At 42.3% G+C, this 26,085-nt stretch overlaps 2 protein-coding genes and 1 pseudogene across 2 annotated transcripts; 1 reads left to right on the plus strand and 2 right to left on the minus strand.

The window, feature by feature from the left end:
• On the minus strand, positions 1-723 carry LOC139778463 (uncharacterized). Its single transcript, XM_071716397.1, has one exon. It carries the CDS (start codon positions 721-723, stop codon positions 1-3), a length of 723 nt encoding a protein of 240 aa, XP_071572498.1.
• Positions 724-9,674: 8,951 nt separating this feature from the next.
• Positions 9,675-11,795, plus strand: LOC139778464 (uncharacterized). Its single transcript, XM_071716398.1, has 2 exons — positions 9,675-9,804; positions 10,417-11,795. The coding sequence occupies exons 1-2, from the start codon at positions 9,675-9,677 to the stop codon at positions 11,793-11,795; spliced, it is 1,509 nt and encodes a 502-aa protein (XP_071572499.1).
• Positions 11,796-23,292: 11,497 nt separating this feature from the next.
• LOC139778465 (uncharacterized) lies at positions 23,293-25,290 on the minus strand (annotated as a pseudogene).
• Positions 25,291-26,085: the final 795 nt, after the last annotated feature.

The following is a 26,085-nucleotide window of genomic DNA, read 5'->3' on the forward strand; positions in this document are numbered from 1 at the left end:
TTAGACAGTACCCGTCTCATCTTTCTTCTTACTTGACGCCCCTCCGCGGTCACCTCCAGGCAACTTAACCGTCGCCTGGCCGAGTCCGCAGAAGGGTTTAAAGTTGAGCGCTTTAAGAGCCCTCAACGCTCCCTCCCCAATAAGAGCAGCGAAGTGGGTGCTCGCAGCATCCCTACTCTCGCTGCCCCTCGCGACCACCCAATTCGCAGCTTGGAGTCCTTTGTTCTGCCTGTCAAGTAGCTCTATCGCTTCCTTGACAGGCATCTTGGGGTCCTCTACATGCACTACAACTCGATGTCGCCTAGGCAGTTCATCGAGTCGCAGCGCACGCAGCCGAACTCCGTTTAAATCTATTGCCGAAGTTAGGCTTCGAAGCCACCCTTCGGTTTCTATATCGGTGCAGTTAAAGATAACTGCACCGTCCCTATCTGAGGTGCCCTTGAAGGTGGGAGCTTTAGTACCCATCGCAATGCTAAGGATACTTCTTCTCCCCTTTTCCTCCAAGAGAGCAGCCTCTTTGTCGTCCAGCCTACGTTCAGGATACTCCATGGGAACCATGGCCACCCTAACTAGGCCGGATGTTGTCTGGGCAAAAGTCCTCTGATCTACAGCGATCTTAGGCCCCTTGCCCAGCTGTGCAGTGCTGGAAGGACTGGGTGTGCTCTGTTCCGATCTGAGCCGCTTGCACGACACAGCGGATGCTCGCTCCCCCGTCTCCTGCATTGCTGCAGAAGCAGAGTTCGGTTCTGGAGCAGGCTTTTCAGCGCCGCTCCTCCCCTCTAACTGCTTCTGTTTTTTTGTAGCGACGGAGGGCCGCTCTACTAAATTTCTTATTCCGGCTGTTACCAGCTTGTGGTTGGACCTTATCCGGCTCCTTCCCCAAGCTGCCCGGTCTAGCTTCCTCTGGTCGTACGTCACCTAAGGTGGCTACGCCCTGGAGGACCTCCTCATACTCTGTGTTTTTTTGCGTGTTTTTGTTTTGATTTTGATTTTCCATTTTTTTTATCCTACGAGTATTGCGGTCGCGCGATCTCACCCGGGCAGAACCGCGAATGCCCGGGGCTTGGCTAAATACTCCTGGAGGACGCCCGGTATCCGGGAGGCACCGTTCGTGACGCAGCCCCCCTCTGCGCCACGCAGCCATCAGCACGGTCGCTCACACCTTGGCTTGGGGGGTTCCTCTTAGTCGGGCGCGCCCGGCTACACCCCTGAGCGGGTGATCCTCGTGCGCGCCCTTAAGACAGAGCGGCCACCCGCAGCCCCCGAGAACACTGGGTCCGCCGAGCGGTCCCGCCGTCCCCCGCGTCCCGCGAACCACGCACGCTCGCCCCGAGGCTACAGATCTAAAGTAATTCAATAATAAAAATAAGTAAAAATGCAATTAAAAAATAGAAAATATTTGAATTTTCTCTTTATCTATAGATCGAAATTTTAGGATTGCTGTTTATAAATTTATCAAATTTTTTGATAGCCATCGGTAGAGTCTATCTTATTTAAAAAAAATTATTTTCGAAAAAATAAAGAAAAAATCCCTTAAGAAATCGAAGTTATTGAAATCCCATCTTTATCAATGACTTAAAAATTTTGAAACTAAGTCTAGAATTTGTGGAATTTAAAAAAAAAAAAACAAAACGGTTGAATTGAAAAAAAAAAACATTTTTTACTTAAATCCTAAAAAAAAGACAGTCATATTGTCCATTAAAAATTTTTTCGATATTTTCTTCGAAAAGTACAGTAAAAAACAAAAAAAAAGATTACATCATTTTTTACAATATCTTTTTTCTTCTTAAAGTTACAGGCATTTGAAATTTTAAACTGCATTTTTTTTTAAATCCATAACTTAAGTATGGGTAGAGATAAAAATCTAAAAAAAAATCATGGAAGCTACTTTCATTTAGTATGAAAACACAAAAATTTCGGCCAAATAAAAAATGATCGAAGAAAATCCTCGGTTGATTTGGCATGGAATACCCCATATACAAACACATTCAATCTTTCGTTATCAAACCTCAAATGAATCCTGATTCAAACGGCCTTTTAAAACAGAGGGGAAAGCAGCAATCGTAGTTAAATATTTAACTAAATCCAATGTTGATTTTATCGTCACGTGAAGACCTTCAGCAGTTTGTCTCGTCAAAAAATTTTTCTCTATGATAGTACCATCCTGTATATGTTGCTCCCAAGCATTTAATTTTTCAAGAGATTCCTCTAAAATCTAAGAAATTAAATTTTTACTATAATACCAGCTTTTAGTAAATGCATAAATAACTAATATAAATTATAAAAATATCAATCAATCAATTAATCATCTTTATTTCGCTCCCCTTCCGGGGCTGGAAAGGCGTTTTTTCAGTAAAAACGTTCCCAAAAACCTTTACAATTTATCTTATTTCCCCGACCTGTTCATTGAACGACCACATAACTTATTTCCCTTCTCTCCCTCTTCCATCCTTCACCCCTCTGGCCATCTCCTTTAGCTTTCCCTAATCAGTAGGGGAGACTGGGGCTAAACAGTCCGTTTTTTTTCGGTGCCGATTTTTAACAACAAAATAAATAATTGTAGTTAAATGTGGTATATTACTGTAAAGAGTGAACCTTTAGCTACAAAATTTATATAGGAAATTTTTGTATATGTTGCTTTGTTTAACCGGTATAGAGCAAAAACGACAACGGTGGAAAAATTGAAATCTCAAAAATGCCGGGGTATAACAGTCTGCACTGCATTTTCGATACATACGTACATCTAATCCTAAAAAATAATAGGATACATTTTAATAATTGTTTTTTAAGAAAAAAATATAAAAATTTATTTAAAATTTTTATGCGAAACATTATTAAAAAATAGTTACGAGGGTTCCTCTTTCCGCAGAAGTCACTCGCCCGACTTGTTTCACTTCTCGACGTCCGATGACTCTATTCGGTGTCTGAACGGTTGTAATTCCCGTCTCATCCATATTCCATATGCAGTGAGCCCGAAAATGTCTTGGAAATGCACCCGGACTGCTTACTGACTGATTAGCCCCAAACACAAGTTTCAGGTTTGATCGCCCACGAAATATTAGACATCAACGATAATGAAAAAACTACACTGGATTCGTGTTCAGCATGCATTACTCTTTATAATCACGTACCTCGAGATTTGGAGAGCAAATATTATTGCAGATATTACAAAATTTCCACGCGCAGAAAATGTAACTTTCACCTTCCGAAAACACGTTTGCCCTCGTAAAAATCATAACACGGCAGGTAACCTGCCGAAACTCCGTTGGTCACATGGGTACTATAAGCAGCGTTTACAATGTTAATAGCGAGTTCGCACAATATACAGGTTCCGAGATATTTGATTAGACGTATTTACCCCGTAGACGTTTTAGCCCCGGTCTCCCCTACTCCTCTGACTCCCTCCATCCTGACGCAGCTCTTCTCTTTTATCCGGCTCCCTCCTTCCAGTACCTGACGTCTTCCTTCTTTCCTACTTTACCTTTTATTCTAAATATAAAATAGAGATTATTCTTACAGTCTTACAAACTTACCTCCTTCTCCTTCTCCCCTCCCTCTCCCTTAACGCTTCTCCCATTATCTCCCTTCATCTCTCCTTTCCATCCTAGATTCCTCCTATTCTTTTTTCTTCCTATCTGCTTCGTCCTCGTCCGTACCCATTAGAAGATTCTCTTCCATCCTTTTCGCTATTTCGTCCTCCGCGGTCCTCTTTGGTCTCCCGCTTTCCTCTCCTTTTCTCTCTTTTCTCCTTTCTTTCTCCTCTCTTTCTCTTACCCTCGTTTCCACCGATTTGTCTTCGTCCATTTTCACCCTCAATCTGCTCCCTTCCTTTCTCCTTCTCTAATCTTTCTGACTAACTTACCGCTGTATTAGCCTGCCTTCTTCTTCTCTCCAGCTCTGCCATCCATTTCTCTCCCTCTCCTTTACTATTCAGTATCCTTTTGATTTTCTCGCCAATTCCCTCTAGCTTCTCCTCCTTTTCTCCTCTTGTGCACCACTCTAACACATGATCCCATGTCTCCGGTTCTGTACCACATATTCTACAGCTTCTTTTCTCTATTGGTTCCCAATATCTTCCACCTCTCATCTCATTACCTAGCCTAAATCTCGCTATCCTGATCATGGACTTCTCTTTCCCTTTTTTCTCTAGGTATTCTGGCCTTCTGATTTCTGCTATCTCCCTGTACCACCTGTTATATCTAGACTCTCTTACCCTTTCATCTCTCTCCTGACTCTGAATGTCTTTGTCTCTTCTTGTTAACTCCTCTATACTGCTCCAACCTTCTCCTCTTTTCCTTTCTATCTCCTCAGTTGCATATCCTCTTTTTTCATAGAAGCTCCTTTTCTTTTCTTCCCATTTTGCCTTTTCCTTCCTGACATTCCCTTTTATTTCTTTCCAGCATTCTCTTGCAATCTCATTTCCCTCTCCCCTTTCCAGTTTTTCCTGGTATTTCATCGCCCTTTTACCAGCACTTACTCTCATTCTGTCTCTCTTGGTTTCCTCCCTTAGCATGTATCCGGGTGTACTCCAGTCTAGGTTCAATGTCCACCTTATATACCTTTTGTGCATTCTTTCTATTTTCTCTCTCTCTTTCCATCCCCACACTTCTGCTCCGTATAAAGCTATGCTTGCTACCAGTGAATCGTATAGCTTAATCCTTTTTATCCAGTCTCCTCCAAATAATTTTTTTCCTATTCCCCAAACCTGTCTCATTGCTATGGTAGCTTTTCTTACTCTTTCGTTTATATGCGCCTCCTGCCCTCCGTTCTTTTGGAATGTGTAGCCTAGATAGCAGAATTCCTTTACCTCCTCTTTTTCTTTTCCCTTCCATTTCCATTTCGTTTTCTTCATTTTACCTCCTCCCTTCCTGAATCTCATTACCTTTATTTTCCCTACATTCACTCTCAGCTTTTTTCTGTCGAAATATTTCTCCAGTCTTTTCATCATCCTCTTCATCTCCTCTTCGTCCTCTGCTATAGCTACTATATCATCTGCATATGCTAACGTCCAAAATTTCATTCTCCCTACTACCACACCTCCATCTTGCCCCTTCCTCATTGTCTCCTCTAAATCCGCCAGCAGCAGTATGAAGAGCATAGTGCTCAGCGGACATCCCTGCCTGATTCCAGAAGCATGATCCCTTTTCTCCCTTTATTCTTTCTACGCTTCTTGTCTCTTCGTACAGGTCTTCTATCCTAGTTCTCAGCTGTTCACTAATCCCTTCTTTTTTCAATACTTCCCAAATTTTTTCTCTGTTTACGGAGTCGAATGCTGCTTTCAGATCAATAAATGCTGCCACTAGCTTCCCTCTTTATTTGCTAACAGCTCTTCCAATTATATAGTTCAGTGCGTATATATTTTCCATTGTACCCCTTCCTTTCCTGAATCCTGCCTGTGTTTCTGGTAATATTCTTCTTTCTTCCGCCTCCTTCTCCAATCTTTTAGCCAAAATTGCCGCGTATATTTTGTAGCTTGTATTCATTAATGTTACACCTCTGTAATCACTTCTTTTTCTTCTCCTTTCTTTACTATTGGTACTATTATACCTTCTTTCCAGTCTTCTGCTATTTCTCCTGTCCTCCACGCTGTATCACATACCTCCTATATTTTTTCTTTCAATCTCTTTCCAATCTCTCTCTCTCTAGGCGTGTGAGTATGCAAAGACGTGTTGTATATCGCTCCGCATTTTAAGAACATTTTCTGCTGCCTACTGCCCTCCGGGGCCTTCTTGTTCTAGTGCATGGATTGCAGAGCTTGTTTGCTTGCCATTTCTTTCTGCTTTTGAGCTGGTCACGGGATTCTCAGAGGTATTTTCCTATATTTCACGGTGGATCTCGATCGAATTTTTCTGGCTCTTGGTTTCTCTTGACGGAGTCTGAGTGAGGGGCGCATGCGCTGACACCTCCTATTGGTTCCTTCGGACGGCATGTCGAGCACGGATAGGACAAGGGACTTGACTTCTCCCACCCATGCTGACTCCGACGGCGGCGGGCAGTGGAAAAACATAAACAAGTCGAAAGGTCTTCCTCGTATATCATCGGCATCGAATTTGCCAACAGCGGCGGACGTATTACAAAACACGGTTTTAAATGCCTCTAGGGTTAATGCCCTGAAGCAATCACTAAACAGGCATCACGACTATGTATCGAGGCAGCTTCTGTCGAGTAAAGAGTCTCTCGAAAAGAGGACCCAAATTGATTCTGCCTTTCGCGCTTGTAGAGAAGCGTTTGATGAACTTTCGGTGGCATATCTTAATATGATAGAATGCAATTCTCTGCAGTTTAACTTTGCGGAGACAGTTAAAAGTATTGTGAGCGATGCCTTGTCTGATGCCTGTGACAAATTGACAGCTCGTTTGAGCGCTAACGCTACGTCAACCGACCGGGGGAATGCCGGTGCTTCCTCTGTGCCCTCTTATGCGGCGGTAGTTTCTGAGCAATCGCGCGTGCGGATGGCTCGCGGCTCCTCTATTGAAGTGCCACGCACCACTAACTTGATAGTCACGCCTAGGGAGAACTTCTCCACAAAGTACAAAACGTCTAGGGAGACTAGGGACGCGTTACAAAGGACCATCAAGCCATCCGATTACAACCTAAAAGTCAACAGAATCACGTCAGCTAGGAATAACGGTGTGCGAATTGAGGCACTCTCTGTGGATCTGCCGAAGATGAAAGGCTCTCGCGAACTCGAAGACGCGGGTCTCAGACTTGAGCAGGAGGGTAAGGTTGTAACCGAACGGTATAACATTGGGTCACGGAACGCTCTTTATGCCCTCTAAGTCATCGGTCGCCACTCGGTTTGTCCTCAATCCACCGAGAAGGTAAGTATTTATGAGTGTATGGTCAACTAATTTGTTTAAACAATCCCCTTTTCAGATTCTCGACCGGGGTGCCCATTCTCCATCGTCTCCTCTCGGATCATCGACGCTCATCACCAGCCTAGGTATACGTAGTATCGAGATGGCTTGCCACCAGGCTAAGTCCCGACACCGTGGTAAATTAAGTTAATTAATATTTATTATTTTCAGGTTTTCGGAACGGGTGCCTCATCCGTGTCGCCGGCCCATGGATCATCGCTGTTGAACGCCCGTCAGGACCCCCGCGTACACAAGATGGCTGACCACTGCTCCCCCGAGGTAAGTATAAGTACCGTGGTAAATTATCTTAATTAATTGTTATTATTTTCAGGTTTTTGGAATGGGTGCCTCATCTGTGTCGCCGGCCCATCAATCCTCGCTGCTGACTGCCGACCAGGATCCCCGCGTACACAAGATGGCTGACCGCCACTCCCCCGAGGTAAGTATAAGTACCGTGGTAAATTAACTTAATTGTTACTATAATTTTTCGAGATTTCGCCGCTGGTGCCTCATCCCCGATGTCCACTGGTGTAGCACCGATGATAAACTCCGACCCAGGTCAACGATTATAGAAGATGGCTGACACCCGTGCAGGTAAGCATCAGGTAAGTAATCGTTAACTCTTTTATTTTCACATATGTAGTTTCCATTTATTCATAATCTTCGTTTTACACAAACAGGTTTTCGCTGTTACAATATCCGCGCAAGATGGCGGTCGCACGTCTCGCAAAGTGCGAAGTTTCACTTTTCGGTTCACTCGGACCGTTCGCCTTTTGTATCGGCGACAATTAACGCGTTTCGCGGGCGTTCCCGTTGGTTTCGGACGCTGTGGTAAACTAATTATCGTAATCCGGTAGACGATCGCGAACTTTCCACGACACACCGAGATATACGCGCGAGAGAGATGTTACCTTTACGAGCGCCCACGAGAGACTGCCTCGAGGAATATTCCGTTCGCAGGCTCCCCACTTACGGTCTTTTCCCCTTCCATCGCGCCACGGCCGCTTTCTCTTTCCGGAATGCGGGCTACGACGCAGTAACATCTGGTGTTTGTCTGTTCTGGCCGCGCCAGATGTTCGCGGTGGAAAATTCCACATGCGTCCCCTTAATGATAACATGCTCTATTACCTCCCGGGTAGTGGCTTCCCACTACTTACAATATTCGCGTTTCGTCGACGTCGACCTGTGCGCACGAGTCCTCTGACGTTTCTATACGGGCACCCGGACCGACTTCTCGACGAAGATGTCCAGGTGCACTTCGCGGTGCCCGCCGTTGGCGGCGACCCCCGGTGCCCGCTTCCGCGACCCTTCCCGTCTGTATTCCGGCCTCGGTTCCCGTAGCCGGCGCCTGGGTATCGTTTTCGCGGACCGTCCCCGTAACTCTCGTCTAGGAGTTCGGATCGCGACGGCGCCTGGTCCATCGGGTGTACCAGGTCTCCCCGACACGGCACCGCCGGTTTTTCCTCGGAGAAGACGTCTGTCTCGCTACTTCGCCTCCTGGTGGTCGGATCGCAACGCGGTTTGGCTGTGCCTATTTCTCGCAGTGCCCTGACGTGGCACCGATGGTTACCTTGTTCCTAAGTCCGCCCGATCGGACCGCTCTTTACCGCGGTTCCGTATTTCGCCTCCCGGTGATCGGATCGTGGCGCGGTTCGGCTGTGCCTGTCTCCCGCGATGCCCTAACGTGGCACCGGTATTTATTTTACCTCGTTTGGCTTTGCGTCGCCTCACGGGGTTACCTCCGCGTGTTTCGGGAACGAAGATTGTGTGTGGCTCGGCGCTATCTATTCTGCGCTGCCTTGCGATCCACGCGCATCAAATCAATTAATGTTTACCGGCCGAGCCGAGCACTTTCGTGCCAAACGGAACTAAACTATCTGTGGATCGTCAAATCAAGCTTACGTGCTAAGTGGGCCGCAGCCCAGCGATTGTCATCGCGCAACTTATATCTATCCTACGTACTATCGCGCCGGACGGAGTATGCAAACATAAACAAAACTTTATTATACTCTAGTTTTCCGTCCTCGGAGCGCTTCGCGCCTCTTACACTCTAGTGGAGGGCCTTCCTCTCGTCCTCCTGGGGTTCCTCCTCGGACGACGGACTATGGAATTCCTCCGATTCGTCCCCTTCGTTCGGCGCCGCCGCTTGCGGCCCCGCCGTCACCGTCACCGTCTCGCTCACGGTGACCGTTGTCCTCTGCAACGTGATGGTGCAGCCACTGGGTCCCGCTGCTCCCCGGAAATCGTCCGCCCTGGCGGACGAGGCCACATCTCGACTGATCGCGGTTGGCTGGGCCACCCGGTAGCGCGCCACCGTTCCGCAGGCCCGTGGGTTTTCTTCCCACGCGCTGAGCCGCAGGCTCCCTCGGGATACCGCGCCCGCTCGCCACGCTTCGTCCGCGGACAGCCGTCGTAGGACCACCCGCGGCTGGCCGAGGAGCTGTCCGTGCCCCTTCTTAGTGCACGGCTTCAAGGTAAACCCAAGGCTGCTGATGCGTGGAGTGCCTTGCGATATGTCCAGGGAGGAGATTCTGGAGGATTTGGTTACCCTGATCTTGGGGGATTTCGATGCACCGGAGGTCAAGGTCGTGTAAATTTTTCCTCAGAAAGACAATCGACGCACTACCAACTGCGTGATCGAGGTCACTCCGGACATCCGCACTTCCTTATTGAATGACAAATTTATATTTATAAATTACTATGCCTGTGAGATCACCGATTACGTTAGGGTTCTTCAGTGCTTCAAATGCCTGGCCTTCGGTCATTTTGCGAAGCATTGTCGTTTTACGACTTTATGCGGTCATTGTGCTGGCGGTCATGAGACTAAGGTCTGCACCGCTAGAAGCAAAACACCTGAATGCGGAAATTGCAAGCGGTGGTTGCCACAAGCGGATCGACATCATTCCGCCCTGGATAATAAGAACTGCCCGATTTTACGTAAACGAATGTCGGAAAGGATTAGCAGCATAAACTATGGATAAGCCTGCGCATCACTTGCGTCTCTGTCATGTTAACTGCCAATCATTGCTTGCACATTTCGACGAATTTCAGTCCTTTTTCAATGATTCGGGGTATCACATCATATGTCTCTCTGAAACCTGGCTTAAGCCTCACGTACCTGACCATCTGGTTTCTCTACACGGCTACCGTCTCTTAAGATGTGATCGCGTTGGCAGGGCTGGAGGGGGGGTTGCTATCTATGTGCCTGTCACTTTTCATGCGACGATTCTGCGTCAGTCCGAGAACATTTGTCAAGGAAGACCAGAATACTTGATTGTTGAAGTCTCAATCAATTCCTACTCCAAGGTCTTGCTTGCTGTCGTATATAGGCCTCCTCATAGTGGATTTCTATCTGACTTTTTTAATGCATTTTCCGACCTGTCAGTGAATTACAAGCATTCTGTAATATTTGGAGATTTCAACGCGGATCTCCGTTCTGTTACCTTCGATTCAGAGCAGATCTTATCGCTCGTGCGTGCGGCAGATCTTTTTCTCGTGCCTTTTACAGCCACGCACCACACACGTACTGCCTCTACTCTACTTGATCTGTGCATTATAGATGAAGCGGACAAACTAATTCGGCACGAGCAGCACGATGCTTGCTTTTTGTCTGCGCATGATCTCATTGGAATCACCTACGACATCAAGATCGAGCGTGTTCCTAGACGCACCATTCGTGTTCGTGACTTCCGCACGTTCAACCTTGAGGACTTTTTAGCCGAATTGGACGCCCAGAATTGGGAGGACCTGTACACATCTGACAACATCGACGTTAAACTTGGGATCCTGAATGACTTTCTTCTGACCTGTTATGACAAACATGCTCCTTATCGAGTCATCCAACCGAAGCATTTGCCTGCGCCCTGGCTCACGCCTGAAATTAAGTCGCTAATGAAAACCAGGGACATATCAAGGAGAGTTTGGAAGAAGAATAGAACGGATGCCAATTATGATCATTTCAAGCGTCTGAGAAATCAAGTTCAGCTCGAGGTGCGGAGGGCTAAAGCCGAATATTTCTATAGGGAGTTCCACTACATTAACGAGCCTAATCTTATTTGGAAGAAACTCAGACATTTCGGCTTTTTGAGAACTAAAGCTGTGGCTGACAAACCCGTTTTTGATGTCGACGAGTTGAACGACCATTTTACGGGCGACAGGATTTCTGATCCCGGTACCAGTGGGACTTTCCACTTAGGCGAAGAGGTATACAAAGACTCTAAATTTTATTGGAAACACATTGTACCGAGGGACATTAGTAAGGCTTTCCGTATGGGCCGATCGGAGGCGGTGGACAGGGATGGACTTCCCCGTAGTTTGGTTGTGAGGGCGCTTCCTTGCATTCTACCGGCACTGACTCATATTTTTAATTTCTGTCTGACTTACGGCGTTTTTCCGGAGGTCTGGAAGTGCGCCAATATTTGTCCGATTCTTAAGGTGAAGCGCCCTGCAGAACTTAACGACTATAGGCCCATCTCAATACTATGCGCAATGTCCAAAGTCTTGGAGCGCATCGCGGCGGATCAAATCGTGAGTTACCTCGAGGATTGTGACATCTTGGATCCCTTTCAGTCGGCTTACAGGAGGAATTTCTCCACGCAGACAGCTCTGATCAGAGTCCTGGATGACGTTAGGATGGCCGCGGACAAGAGAATGATCACTGTCGCAGTATTCTTTGACTTCACAAAAGCATTTGATAATGTTTGCCATCGACTCTTGATCATCAAGCTTAGAGATCTGGGTTTCTCTTGCTCTGCCTTGCGATGGCTCTGCTCATACCTAACGAATCGGGAGCAGGCCGTGCGCGATCCCGTCACCGGTAGGCTATCATCTGACAGATCGGTTCGTGGGGGGGTGCCCCAGGGTTCTGTACTGGGACAGGATACTCTTCGTACTCTACATGAGGACCTTTGGGATTGTACTGAAGCACTGCAAATATAATTTCTATGCTGATGATCTCATGATCTATCTCCACACAAAACCTAGATTGCTTTGTGAGGCTATCTCTCTCATCAACGAGGATATTTGTAGGGTTCTAGGTTGGGCAACGGACAACATGCTCACGATTAACCCCAGGAAAACTAAAGCGATGATCATGGTAACACTGCGATATATTAGTGACCTGGAGATGAGTGCCTTACCCCACATTATTGTTGACGGCACTACTATTCCTTTCTCGGATACGGTGGAAAACTTGGGTGTCACCATCACCAGTACACTTTCTTGGACCGAGCAGACCACGAAGACAATCTCTCGTGTGAATTCGGCGCTTTACCAGCTAAAGCTCGGCAAACATCTCCTGCCCATTTCTCTCCGTATTAGGCTCATCATGGCTCTTATTTTTCCTCTGTTTGACTACTGCTGCTCGGTCCAAACCAATATCACAGGAGAGCAGGACCTACGCTTGCAGAGGGCCTTCAACAAATGCTTCCGCTTCATTTACCAGGTCAAGTGGGACGAGCATATAACTCCCTATTTAGCCAGACTTGGTTGGCTAAGAATTGGTTTCCGACGTTTGTACTTCGTGGGGAACTTGACCTTCTCCATGTTGCGGAAGAAGAAACCTCAGGTCCTGTACAGTAATTTCGTATTTAAGCGTGATATAGCCTTGCGCGATACTAGGGCCCTGGGTAGCGCTCTTAACCTCCCGCTGTGCCGCACGGAGTTCTTCAAGCGCTCCTTTTGCTCCCTGGCTGCTGAACTGTGGAATGACATTCCTCCCGACATCCGCAATTCTTCTTCCATTAGCGAATTTAAGCATAAATTTTACGAGTATTTGCTCCGGCAATCGCTGCAGACTCACAATTGAGCATATGTAATACTTGTAGTTACCTTGTTGTTTTTTTTATATGCTCATTCTTTATATATATATATATATATATATATACACTTTCTTTTTTTTTGTGTTTCATCGTTGTATGTTTTGCGCTTTCTGAATTTTGCATATTGTGTAACAATGTCTTAGCGCTTTAGGGGACCTGTCCCAGAGCGTATAATAAATGACGATTAATCAATCAATCAATCCATATATCCATACCTCATTTGGCAATTTATCCGTACCTGCTGCTTTTTTTTCTTGTCTTTTTCACGCGGTTTCACAGTTACTCCTTTTAATAGCGCCATGAAATGTTTATTCCATTGCTCCTCCGTTATTTCTTCGCAAACTTCTTTTATACCTTTCCTTTCTCTGTTTATAAATCTCCATACTTCCTTCTCGTTAGTTGCTTCTCTCGCCTCTTTCATTAATCTCTCCTTTTCGATCTCTTTCTTCTCTTTTATTTTCTCCTCATATTCTTTTTTCTTTAGAGTGTACCTCTTTTTATCTACTTCTCCCTTCCTCCATTTAACTAGTTTCTCTCGTGCTTCTCTTCTTAGTCTTACACATTCACTATCCCACCATCCGTTTTTTTTTCTTTGATCTCTGGTCTTCTCTTATTTTTTTCCAAACAGCTGCCTGTTTTACTGCGTCCTTTATTCCCTCCAATATTTCTTCTATGTTCCCACCCTCTATTCTTGCCTCTTTCATTCTTTTCTTGTAACTTTCTGTTCCTTCTTTTGACCAATATATTATTCTCTTGACTTTTTTCTCCCCTTTTCTTTTCTCACTAGTTCCTTTTACCTTTAATATTATGGGCTGATGATCAGAATCAATAGCATCTTCAATCTTTATTTCCTCAGTTTTCTCCCAAATTTCCTGGTTTCCAATTATATAATCTATTACTGATTCGCCTCTCCCTCCTATAAAAGTGAACTCTCCGTCCTTGTCTCCCTTTGTTCCGTTCATTATTCCTAATCCTTCTTCCTCTACAAACTCCAATAGCTTCCTTCCTTCTGAATTAATTTTTTTATCTTTCGATTTTCTTTTTTTTCCTATTATCTCTGTTAATCCTCCTTCTTCTCCAGTTCTTGCGTTAAAGTCGCCTCCTATTATTATTTGCTTCCCTAAACCACCATCATTTGTATATTCCTTTATATGCTTTATCTTCTTTTCAATATCATTGTTCACATATACCGCTATAATTCTCCACGTACCTTCCTTTGTTTTTGGTTTTCTTTCCACAATTCCTTCCTCCTCTCTCTCCTCTATTCCATCTGCGACTAATTCTTTCCTAACGCCTGTTATTATTCCTCCTCTTGCTCTTCCCTTCTTTCTTTCTTTCGTCGCTGACTGACATTTCCACACATATTTATCCGATAACCTTTTTTTAACTTTACACCATTCTTTTTGCTCTACCCATGTTTCTAACATAGCTATTATATCCCAGTTTTCTATCTCTTTCCAGAATTCTTCGTTTTTCCTCATTAATCCAGCTATATTCCAGAAGCCTACTGTCATTGTGTTCACCCTTTCCTCAATTTGCTTGCTCCCTTCCTGCCTCGCGTTCCGCATCTCCTCTCTCTTTCTCCTGTTCCTTAGGCCTTCTCCTTCCTTATCCTCTTTCCTTTCCTTATAGCTTCCGAAAATCACTCTTTTCCTCTAACTTTCCTTTGCTTTCGTTCCATTTCAACTCTTTGTTATCCACCCACATCTTCCGGTAGCCAATTGTGGTTCTCTTTCCTGCCTCTCTTTCTTCTTTTGCTATCCTTCTTATTTCTTTCTGTATCTGTCTTTCTACTTTAGTGAGATCGTCATCCAAGAAGGTTTCATATTTCCTTCCTAACTCTTTCCTTTTTGTTATTATTTCCCTTTTGGCTTCCCAGTTCCTACATTTCAACATCTCGTTTCCTATCGTCGCTCCTTTCACAATTATATTGTTTCTCCTCCTTCTTCCCTCTGCCATTTCCATATTTTTTTCTATCTCCTTCATTTTCCCTATTAAATCTCTTCCTTCATTTCCCTCTGTCCCACTCAGGCCTACCTTCTCCACTTTCGCCTCCAGGCTTTTTACTCTTTCCTCCAACGACTTTCTTTGTTGCTCCCATATTTCCTCTCTCCTCTTGTATTCTTCCTTCAACCCTTTTATTTCATTTTTTATTTCCTCCTTATCTTTTTTTCTTTTCTTCTCCTGTTCCTCCATTTTCCTTAAAATTTCTTTTAACATCTCCTCTGCTGCTATGTTCTCTTTTCCTTCTTCTCCTTTTTTAATCTTGGTTGGCAGTGATCTGTTAACCTTTTGCTGCGTTAAATTTTTCCAATATTTTTTTTTCTGCTCTAGCTGTTTCTTCCTCTATTTCTCCTCTTTTCCTTTTTTGAATAAAGTCTTTGATTGATCCTAGGCTATCTGTTTTCCCTCTTATTTTGGATAGCTCCTCCGCCTTCGTTGGCCTGCCTGTTGCTTTCTTTCTACTCTCGCTTTCTTTCTTCTTCCCCTTATCGCCTTGCTGCTTACACTCTGTTACTCTTTCCTTCTCTATCTCCATCCGCCACCTTTACAATTTTTACGCTTGCTAACTCTCTCTATGCCTATGCTTTCTTCTTTTTCTTACTACTTTTACCTGTTCCTTCCCTGTTGGTAAATAATAGCTATTCTATGTTTCAATGTGTTTACCGTTCTTTTCTCTTCTATATCAATACTAATTTATAATGACCTGCCGTTTTTATGAAATGGAACGCGGACTAGCTCGCCGGATCGGGGTTCGATGGGGAAGGCCCAGAGACAATAATCAGATATTTCAATTCACACACAACTGTTTATTCTATATTAGTCAGAAAAGAGTACTTGCCGGGTGCCACGCGGTATTACATCGGTTTACGCGGGAACACGGGATTATCTTGGTTCATACAATGATACGCTGGTTTAAACGGAACACGCTATCGCGCTTGCTTACGCGGGCGCAACAAATCTCGCGGCCGGATACGAGCGCACGACGTGGTATCTCCAACGATGTGCAATGCGCACGGCGCGGTCTGACAACGGGGCGGTATTACATCGGGGCCGAACGCGGTATTTACAGGAAAAGGTGCAAGTGCACACGGCGCGGCATTACAATGAAGACGGAACGCGGTATTTACATAAGAATGTGCACGGAAACACGGCGCGGTGTTACAGCGAATGTGGAACGCGATATCTACAACGAGGGGTGTGAATGTCTGCAGCGCGATATTCACGGTGACGAGATGCGCGTCGCGGTGGCAAGGAAGGAGCGGTCGGTCAGGTGCAAGCTGGCCGGTCGGTCGGTTCAAGAGTCCGGAGCTCCGGTGACAAGAGTGCTTGTCGCGAGGCCGAGTGTTCTCGACCCCGCTTGGCCGTCTCTTTTCGCCGCGACACCGATTTTTACACCCCCCCCCCCGAAGCGATAGCTTCGGTGGAGGGGGAGGCCGATCCTCGTGCGAGCCGCGCGGCGGTCGGAGCGGTGCGGAATTACGCGCGCTTGCACTCGGCGAGAATCGGCTCCCGTCGGCGTTCGTCGGGACCCCGGGGGGATATCGGTGCCGCGAGCCGCAATCGCTCGCGCACACGATAATTTTGAGCGAATTAAAAAGGTGGGCGCACCGCGCTCTATCATTGCCCGATGGATGGTCGGGCGGCGTCCGGCGGGTGTTAGCCGGGAGACGATGCGTTTGAAAAGGGGTGCATCGTTACAAATTTATGTCCGCTCGCGCGCCACCGTATCATCCCGACTCTCTCCTATTGCCACTCTACCTAACTTTCTTCCGTGCCGTACCCGTCACCTTTCCCTTGCCACTTTCCTTTCCTTTATCTCTTTTTACCTATTCCTCCCCTTTTCCACTCTTTCACCTCCTCACTCTCACACCTCCACTCTCTCCCGCTCGATCGCTCTCGCCTTCTCCAACCTCCTCCAACCTACCTTTCTATGCAATTTTAACCTCGCTCACACACACACCTGTCACTAGCACTCTCTCGCTAGCATCGGAAACGGAAGTCCTTATAAAAATATAATTATTGACTAATTATAAAAATTTTAATGTACTTTGTAGTCCGCGTTTTCAATAGTCAAACCTTCAGAAAGTTTATTTCGATTTAATGCATCAAATAAGTTGTTAATCCACTCACAAAAGTTTGCAGTACTATCGCATTTCTCTAATTCAAGTAAAAATTTTTTATAGAATCTCAAACTATAAGCCATTGATTTACTAAAAACCTTGCGACGCTATTTTTTCTATCCGGTCGTGAGGTTGTTAGGCACGACTACCGGGCGTTCCACAAATAGACCGGGTGGCGGAGCACCCTCAAAATTGAGATACACACGAAATTCTTGGGCGCCAGGTGTAGAGAAGGCTACACCACCTTTCCCGCTTAATTTACTCTACGCTGCTCCAAATAATCTAAAGTTGCTCCCAAAACTCTAAAGGCTCTCAACACTCTACGTTACTCCATATACTCTAACGTTGCTTCTGCCGATCGCGACGGCTGCTCGTCCTGCGGTAGAGGGTCGTAGTTCGGCTGGCGGCCGGGTCTAGGGGAGGTTGGCTGTGGTTAGGCGACATCGATACACAGAACAAATTCATCCATACTTAATGTACTATATAATATAGAATCTTCACATATATCGTACAATCTTCAGGGCCGTTTACCATGCTTCATCACGTAAATACGGGTTAGGGTAAAAGTCGCGGGACGCGTGATAATATTTACACCGCGGGAGTCACGTACCGAACGCGTGAATCCTGCGTACAATGGCTCCTTCGGGTTGCCGCGGTCTGCCGTACACACGCCGATCACGTGAGACGCTAACGAGGATCCGCACAATGGAACTGGAATAAATATTATCCGCCGAAAGTCCGTCCGGAACGATTACCCGCAATATTTGGCCTTCCAAATCAAAGAAAAATAAGTGTGACGTTAGGTGTTCCATTAGTTTCTTTCTTATGGCAAAACATGCTCAAATCATTGAATACATCACGGAGTCACCTCTACCACGTCACACCGATCAGATATAATGACTCTATTTTATACCCGCAATGAACGATTGCCCGAAAAATACGGCACGCGCAATCGAAAGGACGCGGAATACAAGACGCGCGAGGAACGATTCTCCTCAGCCCATACCGCACGCAAGAACCGAGTCTACGCAAAGACTATACTCGCAAGAAAATATACGCAAAAGAATAATGCCGGAGTAATACTCGCAATTATAGAATGTACGCAACAGATTATACACGCAAGAACGGAATAAACGCAATAAGGTTATCCGCCAAATATGATACACGCAATGAGATTATCCGCAAAATCTGCGGAACGCTGATCCTCGGTAGGCGGTTCACGCCGCGAGCGCGTGATACTCTCGTACGCTACACCCCGGAGCGCGGGATACTCTCCCTAATCTACTCAAGGGCGACCATCGCGACGTACAAGAACTCTCAAAGTTGTCCGCCCGCGATAACACCCGACGAGAACGCGTAATTCCTGAACACCCCCGACCCGCGATTCCGACGCCTCACACTTTAGGTACTGGGCGCGGTAATTAACGCATCGGAGTGCTGGTGCGCCCCTGAATGAATCTGCGGGTCGAGAGCCCGCCCCGCCTGATCTTACCAATACGCCAAGACGGATTTTAACGAGACGCAAAGACTAAGTTTACCGAGAACGCAAAAACTAATACTACGAGTGACTGTTGAGTCGATCCGCGAGGTTCAATCGCGCAACACGCACAAGAATCGTGACGCGTGGCCGGTGCCACGTCGTCGATCGTCGGTACTTTATTACACGCAAATCACATACCAAGATTGTCGAGTCGGGAAGAAACGGACGCCCTTTACTATACTTACGGGGTGGCAGCGGGCGGTATATGTCTGACCCGTAGAAACGGAAAGCGATAATCCCGGCGAGGGATTCACGACAACGGCGCGTAGGCGGTAAACCCATGGTATAAAGAAAAGAGGTATGCTTTTTAGGCAGACCAAAAGTCGATCTGTTCTGCGCAGACATGGCGGTGGAACAAGTCGCCGACATATTGGATTTTGACAGTCCATAAACAGAACGGAATCGTAACTACAGACCGTATTACAAAAGATGTAAATATGCCTGTGTGCAGTGTTAAGGGATGTAAAAATAGGTACGAGAATGTGAAAGAAAAGAAAATACGTTTCTTTTCTTTCCCGAAAGACGAAGACACTGCAGCAAAGTGGACAAAAGCATGTGGTAAAAGTGTTAACCTTAAAAGTGGTAAGTACTTTTTAACTAGAACGTGAAAAATATTAAAATAATTTATTACCTATGTAAACATTTTAATTATTACAGCTCGAGTATGTTCCATACATTTCGCACCAAATTCTTATAAGGAAATCCCAGAACATTTAAAATGCTTAGGTGATAATTATTCAAAGGGAATACGTACACTTTTACCAAATGCAGTACCGACAGAAAATTTGATTTTTGAGGAAGCAAAAGGTGTCTTGAGAGAAATAAACGTGTATAGAAAAAATGCAGAAACAATAGCTAAAACAATAGTTAATTCAAATATAAGCAGAGACAACGCTGAAGATATAAATACAGAAAATGTATGCATTGAGGTTTCAAATGACCAAAATTGCAAAAGCATGAATATTTCCACATCAGTCAATAACATAATCAATGAAAATGTCAGGTACATACGTAACTACATACATAGAATATTTATAATTTTTTCCTCCTACTTTAAAGTGACAGTATTTTTTTATTTGTTATAATAGTGTTTCAGATAAAAATGAAGTAACAAAGGATTGCGAAAATTTGTTTGTCAGTGTTTCTGATAGTAATAAAATTACTTTAAGTAATGTAGAACGTTCACTTAACATGGCTGGATGTAGTGAAAGTCAATCAATTGTACAAGATCATCATGAAACTGTCAGGTATGAATATAAGAATCTACATATTTAAGATTATTAAATGTGCCACTATTCGGAAAAAATACATAAAATAAAATAAATTTTATTAAAGATATTTTAATCTTATTTCAGGTGTCAAGAAGAATTGGCAAAAAAGAATAAGGAAATTAATGCACTTAAAATAAAATTAAAGCGTCTTGAAAAGCGAACAAATATTATTATTAAAAAGAAAGTTAACGAAGTTCTTAAAAATGTTTTTACATCAAAGCAAATAGAAAAAATTATGAACCCAAATAAAAAGCGAGTTAAATGGAATATAGAAGACATTTCCTCGGCAATATCGTTACGGAGTGTCAGTCCAAAAGCATATAGATATTTAAGGAAAAATAAATACCCACTTCCTGGACTATCTACTTTGCGAAAATGGGCAACTCGCTTAAATCTAGATGAAGATATTTTGAAGGATGTGATAAGTATTATAAAAGAGAAAGGAAAATCTATGTCTGCTTCTCAAAAAATAGTCGTTCTTAGTTTCGATGAGATTTATACATCGCAAAAAGTAGAGATTGAAAAGAAAAACGAACGAGTCGTTGGGCCACACAAGACCTGCCAAGTGGGGATGGCTAGAGGTTTATTCGACAAATGGAAGCAAGTAATTTATTACAAAGCAGATCAACCTTTAACGCTGGACATTGTAAAAGATGTTATTTCGAATTTGTACGATGTTGGTTTCACTGTAGTAGCAGTTACCACTGATTTGGGATCTTCAAATAGCAAAGTTTGGACACAACTAAATATTGGCATAAATGACTCACAAAACTGTTTCTTTTTGCATCCAAAAGATCAAAATCTTAAAGTTTTTGTATTTGCCGATGTCCCTCATCTACTGAAGCTTGTGAGGAATCATTTATTAGATAATAGCTTTATTATAAACGAAAAACGTATTACTAAAGAATGTATAGAAGAAATAGTACAGCTGCAAGAAAATAAAGACTTGAAAATTTTACACAAAATATCGCAAAATATTTTGGATGTCTCAGGCGCTAATCGTCAAAAAGTTCGGTCTGCTGCAAAAGTTTTGTCTAAAAGTACGGCGCGTACAATTACATGGTATCACCAAGAAGGTCTTTTGACTAGTGAAAATTGTAAAGAAACAGCAGAATTTGTAGAACAGATAAACGATTGGTTCGACCTTCTTAACAGCAAATTCTGTAGTAAAGGAAAACCTAGTGAAACACCTTACAGATGCAATTTAAAGGAACAAAATGAACTTTTACGTAATGTTACGAATGTAATGCGTAAATTGAAAGTACAAAGGCATAATACTTTACTGCCATTTCAGAAAGGAATAATACTGAGTAACACATCGCTTGAACAATTGTTACCATATTTACAAGAAACTTATTCTAATGATTTTAAAGTAAAGTTTATTTTGACAAACAAATTAAACCAAGATTGTCTAGAAAACTTATTTTCATTCCTTCGAGGAATGGGAGCTACAAATGACCAGCCATCTGCCTTAAATCTACGCTATAGGCTACGTTGGTATATACTCGGAAAACATTCAGCTGATATTTTGTCTGAATCTTGTAACACTCAACCAGATTGTGACGTGACGTTGGTTGATTTTAGTGATCTAAACAATCCTATGATGCAAATAGCCTTAGAAAATCCCGAAAATGGTAATGTCAATGAAGAAGACGATAATCTTTTCAAAGATCTGCAGGATCAGCATTTGGTTTCAACAGATTTCTATGATTCTGATTCTGATAGAGGTATTTTTATTTACAATGTTAAAAATATTGATGCTACCGAATAAAAAGGACGGTCATTATCCCGTACATGCTAGATGCAAAAGAGAATATTTCACCGGTGCATCCATGGTGTAAGGAAAAGTTTACACCATGGATACATGGCTATTTTGCAAACGTATTAATTATTCTTGTATAAATCATGTTACATTCCGTTTCTGTAGATGATATTCCCACCGATGAAAGAACTGTCGTTCAAGAAATAATAGAAGGTGAAGCTCTTAATTATATAGCTGGATATGCCGCTCACAGATTTCGAAAAAAGTATCCCCATTTAGGTATACCAACGCGTCAATTAGGAGTACATCATAATTCATCTGATTGGATTCAATTTTTGTCGGAAGGAAATTTGATGTACCCAAGTGACGTTCTTATTTATACCGCAAATAAGATGAACAAAATCTTTCAAGAATTTCATGGATCTTTCTTGTCAAAAGAAGACAGGATTTTCAAGAGCGTCACAAAACTTGTTCAAGAAAAAATTAAAAACAAATTTCATATTCCTGAAGAAGTTATAGAATGTCTTGTTCGAACAAGAACTTATATTAGATTAAGAGAGATAAATAAAAAACTAAAATCTGACGTTACTAATAAGCATAGAACAAAAAAAATTACAAAATTTTTTAAGTAGTTTTTAAAAATAAATTATTTAGCAAATTGAGAGTTATCTCGCCAGTAAGTGAAAATAATTCAGCTTAGGTGTATCTTCATTCGACCCAACTGGCCAACTTTATTAAATAGCACGCTACGTTTCGACCTCGGGTTTAGGTCCTTATCAAGCGTTACAAGTACAAACTATTAGTTAGTTAGGCATAATGCCTGCTACGCCACATCTAAAAACTAATGATAAAAAATATTACGGCATGTGACATATATAGTTCACAGTTAATAAAAATAAAGTGCTTACATAATTTGTTCGTGCTATTTAATAAAGTTGGCCAGTTGGGTTGAATGAAGATACACCTAAGCTGAATAAATTATTTACATATTTGAGATTATTATACCGTCTTTTTATTTACCTATTTGTACTATTACAAAAAGAATTTTAATATATTCTTACTACATAATTTATTTTTTTGTTTTGTTTTAAAAAATTCAAAAATACATATTTTTTATTTGACTTAATTTTTTTATATTTTAATACTATGTATATATTTATTAATAATTTACTTGCTTACCATCATTGTTTTATTTCTTTATTAATATATTCAATTAGAAAAATAGTTTTCAATTTTATTGTAGCTTAATATTTGACGCTTGTTTATGCATAGAAAATTGTTAAGTATAAAACTGTGTTCTCCAAAATTACTGCCAGCGCTGAAAATCTATAATTTCCGTTACGTGCACTATAAATTTTTAGCACTGGCAGTCAATTTTGGAACACAGTCATAATCTCAAACTTGTTTTCGAATTTACCGATCATTTAAAAACGCGGTCTATTCTCATTGGCTGAGAAAGCAATATGAAGGCTACCTGTTCCAGATCGCTGATTGGCTAATAGAATGATGCGTAAGAGCATACCTCTTTTCTTTATACCATGGGTAAACCAATCTATGCGTCTCTCTCAAAATAACGCGAAACGGTACTCGACTCTCTGACCCGCTGTTCCCCGTTACCTGGTGTCCGGGATCGCTGGTCGTTTACATCCTCCTTCGTCCTCCCTTCTCGATCACGCTCTTAGGGCCGCCGCCCTCGCTTACTCTCCGCGAAACGGGCAGGTCCTCGCCGGACGTCCGCCTTAACTCACGATCGACCCAACAGTAACGAGATCCTTTCCGCGGCTTCGATACGCGGCCCCCTATAAGTGGGGAGCTTCGCCGTGCCGGCGGATGGCGCCACCCTGCCGATTTGGGGCCGCACGGCCGCTTCCTCCTGAAACTAGATAACTAGACGACAACTGGCGATATATACAATCGGACTAGACGACCCGCGTAATACAAAATGTTCGGGTGGCGTACGCGCCGCAGGTACAGGTGACCGGCACACGGTGCAACGTCACAACCTATAAAAATGATGCGTATATAAAAATATATTGCAGTTCTTAACTATTGGACTGTTCTGTAAAATATTGTGTTAAGATAAGACGTTAAATAAAATACTGTTAAAATGTTTTTTACTTGAACAGCTAAGCGAACTCTCATTTTAGCTGAGTTAGTAAGTATTAAGTGATTAGCTGTTATTTTAGGACATATTCGCATTTGAGCTGGTAGCGATTTATCTTTATTGTGTAATATTTGGAAATAATCCCATTTGACAGGTTTTTTATTAGAATTGAGTTAGAAAGAAAAAACGAAAGAGATTAGATATTTTAGGCTTTTGCGATGTTGATCAATACTTAATTTGACTTCCGAGTTTGCACAAACTCGGAGGCCAAATCGAATACAAAAGAGATTAATTACATTTTAGAAAAACATTAATATTTCTTTCATTTTCTTAAAACTCTCTTTATAGTGTATTATACATATTAAGTAACATACAATTACGTGAAAATTGAGATTTTATTTTACCTGTAATGACGTACCCACTGTATAATCTATTTCTAATAGTTTTGATAAGGTGTGGTGTATCTGAAAAAATATATATATACTACGTCCATTTACAGTTGAATGATTAAAACTATTGATTAAATTATCTTTTTTTCCAGATACACCCACAGTACTCCAAAATTTCCTATTTGTTGCAGCACCATCGGTAATTACACCGTGAATTTTAACATCGATACTCTCTAATAACGCAATAGCCTATAATATTAAAAAATAAATAACATTACATTTTGCAATTTTTTGTAGAACTTTGATAAAAAAAATACGACATATGTAAATAAATTTGCATTGCATCATATGTATCTTAATTATAAGTTACATAAGTACTTCTCTTGATACAGGTCCCTTAGAAGCAAACACTGCTACTGGTTGGGAATAAAAATCTGCAAGTGGTTAGAACATTATTACCAATCCATGATCTGCTTTATCATCCAGGTTAAATGATGGTATCCCTTCACTTCCAAAATCAATCAATCAATCCTGTATATGTGAGATTCTTAGAGTCCACATTAATAGACTTTCTAAGATGTATTTCATCGAGCAAAATTATTCCATGTTTTTGTATTTCTTATTTTCTTTTTAATGCTAATTTAAACATTTCAAAAAATTTTGTGTCGAAACCACATGGAGTATCAATAACGTGTGTGAAGCTAGCATCACAAGTGTTAGCATCTCACAAATAAACTGCAAATTAACTTGCATCCAGCATAGTTCCACAGTTTCTGATAGGTTTTAACAATAGTTCTGATGAATTTACTATTGTTGTATATCAACGCTTACAGCAGAGTTGAGCAGAGCTTTATTAAACACGACTTGTCTCTAGTGAGAACAGAACAGAACAGAAAGATACATAAACGGAAATGAAAGAGGGCGCTCTCTATCGTACAATGGAGAGCAGGAATGAGTTCCGTTCTCGGTGCAGAGCGGTGTAGATGAGCGCGCTATCTCTAGGTGGGTTACCGACCTACTTACAGTCACGGTCGATAAAAGGTTCAAATGCAGAACCGCGAACGCGTAAAAATGGTCAGTCACGCTGAATTGCTCGCGCGTGCATTTAATTAAAAGAATACAATTTGAAAAACACACAATTAATATTTATTACATACAATATAACAATCATAGGTGATTATGTAATTATAATTATATTATGCATATCTGTAACTATTATTCCACCGATTAAGTATGTGTTTACTGGAATAATATAATTACAGATAATATGATAATTATAATTACAACATAATTACCTATAATTATTCTATTGTATATGTAATGCATATGTATATATATATATATATATATGTATACGTATGTAATACACATATATAATACCCCACACAGCACACTTTATCTGAGGGACGTCCTACAAACATCATTTTGGGATATCTCAATAACCGTAGGACATCCCAAAATGGTCTCAGATATCCGGTGGATATCCAGTGGATGCACAAATGTCCGGCTATTTAGATCTTGCAGACATCTTAGATGACGGTCCACAGGATATCCGAGGCAGATCGAAAAATATCGCAAGATATTAATTATACACTCGCGATATCGTATGGATATCGTATGGATATTTTATATACAATGAAATTATGGTTTAACCAGAAAGGGGATAATCGTACAATCGTGGACAGAAATATTGTTTCTCTTTTGTGATAAATTTCGGAATGTGCATTCGTCTTGTTTAATAAAAGAATTCTTCCATTGAAAAATAAATTGTAAAATTAAATGAACACATTCCGAAATTTATCACAAAAGAGAAACAATATTTCTGTCCACGATGTACATGAAAAAATAAGTATATTGTACATTGCATATTAAATCTTTATTTATTAAAAGAATATAGTTTTTAAACAAAGTAGGGGAGACCGGGGCCTAACCGTCAGTTTTTTTTCGGTGCCGATTTTTAACAAGAAAATAAATAATTTTAGTTAAATATGGTATACCACTGTAAAGAGTGAACCTTTAGCTACAAAATTTATATAGGAAATTTTTATCTACGTCGCTTTGTTTAACCGGTATAGAGCAAAAACGACAACGGTAGAAAAATTGAAATCTAAAAAATGCCGGGGTTTAACCGTCACACTGCATTTTCAATACATATACGTACATCTAATCCTGAAAAATGATAGGATACATCTTAATAATTGTTTTTTAAGAGAAAAATA

This window comes from Temnothorax nylanderi, unplaced genomic scaffold (assembly GCF_030848795.1).
Source record: "Temnothorax nylanderi isolate EJ_2023f unplaced genomic scaffold, tnyl_v1.0 TNYL_tig0184_pilon, whole genome shotgun sequence".
Lineage (NCBI taxonomy): Eukaryota > Metazoa > Arthropoda > Insecta > Hymenoptera > Formicidae > Temnothorax > Temnothorax nylanderi.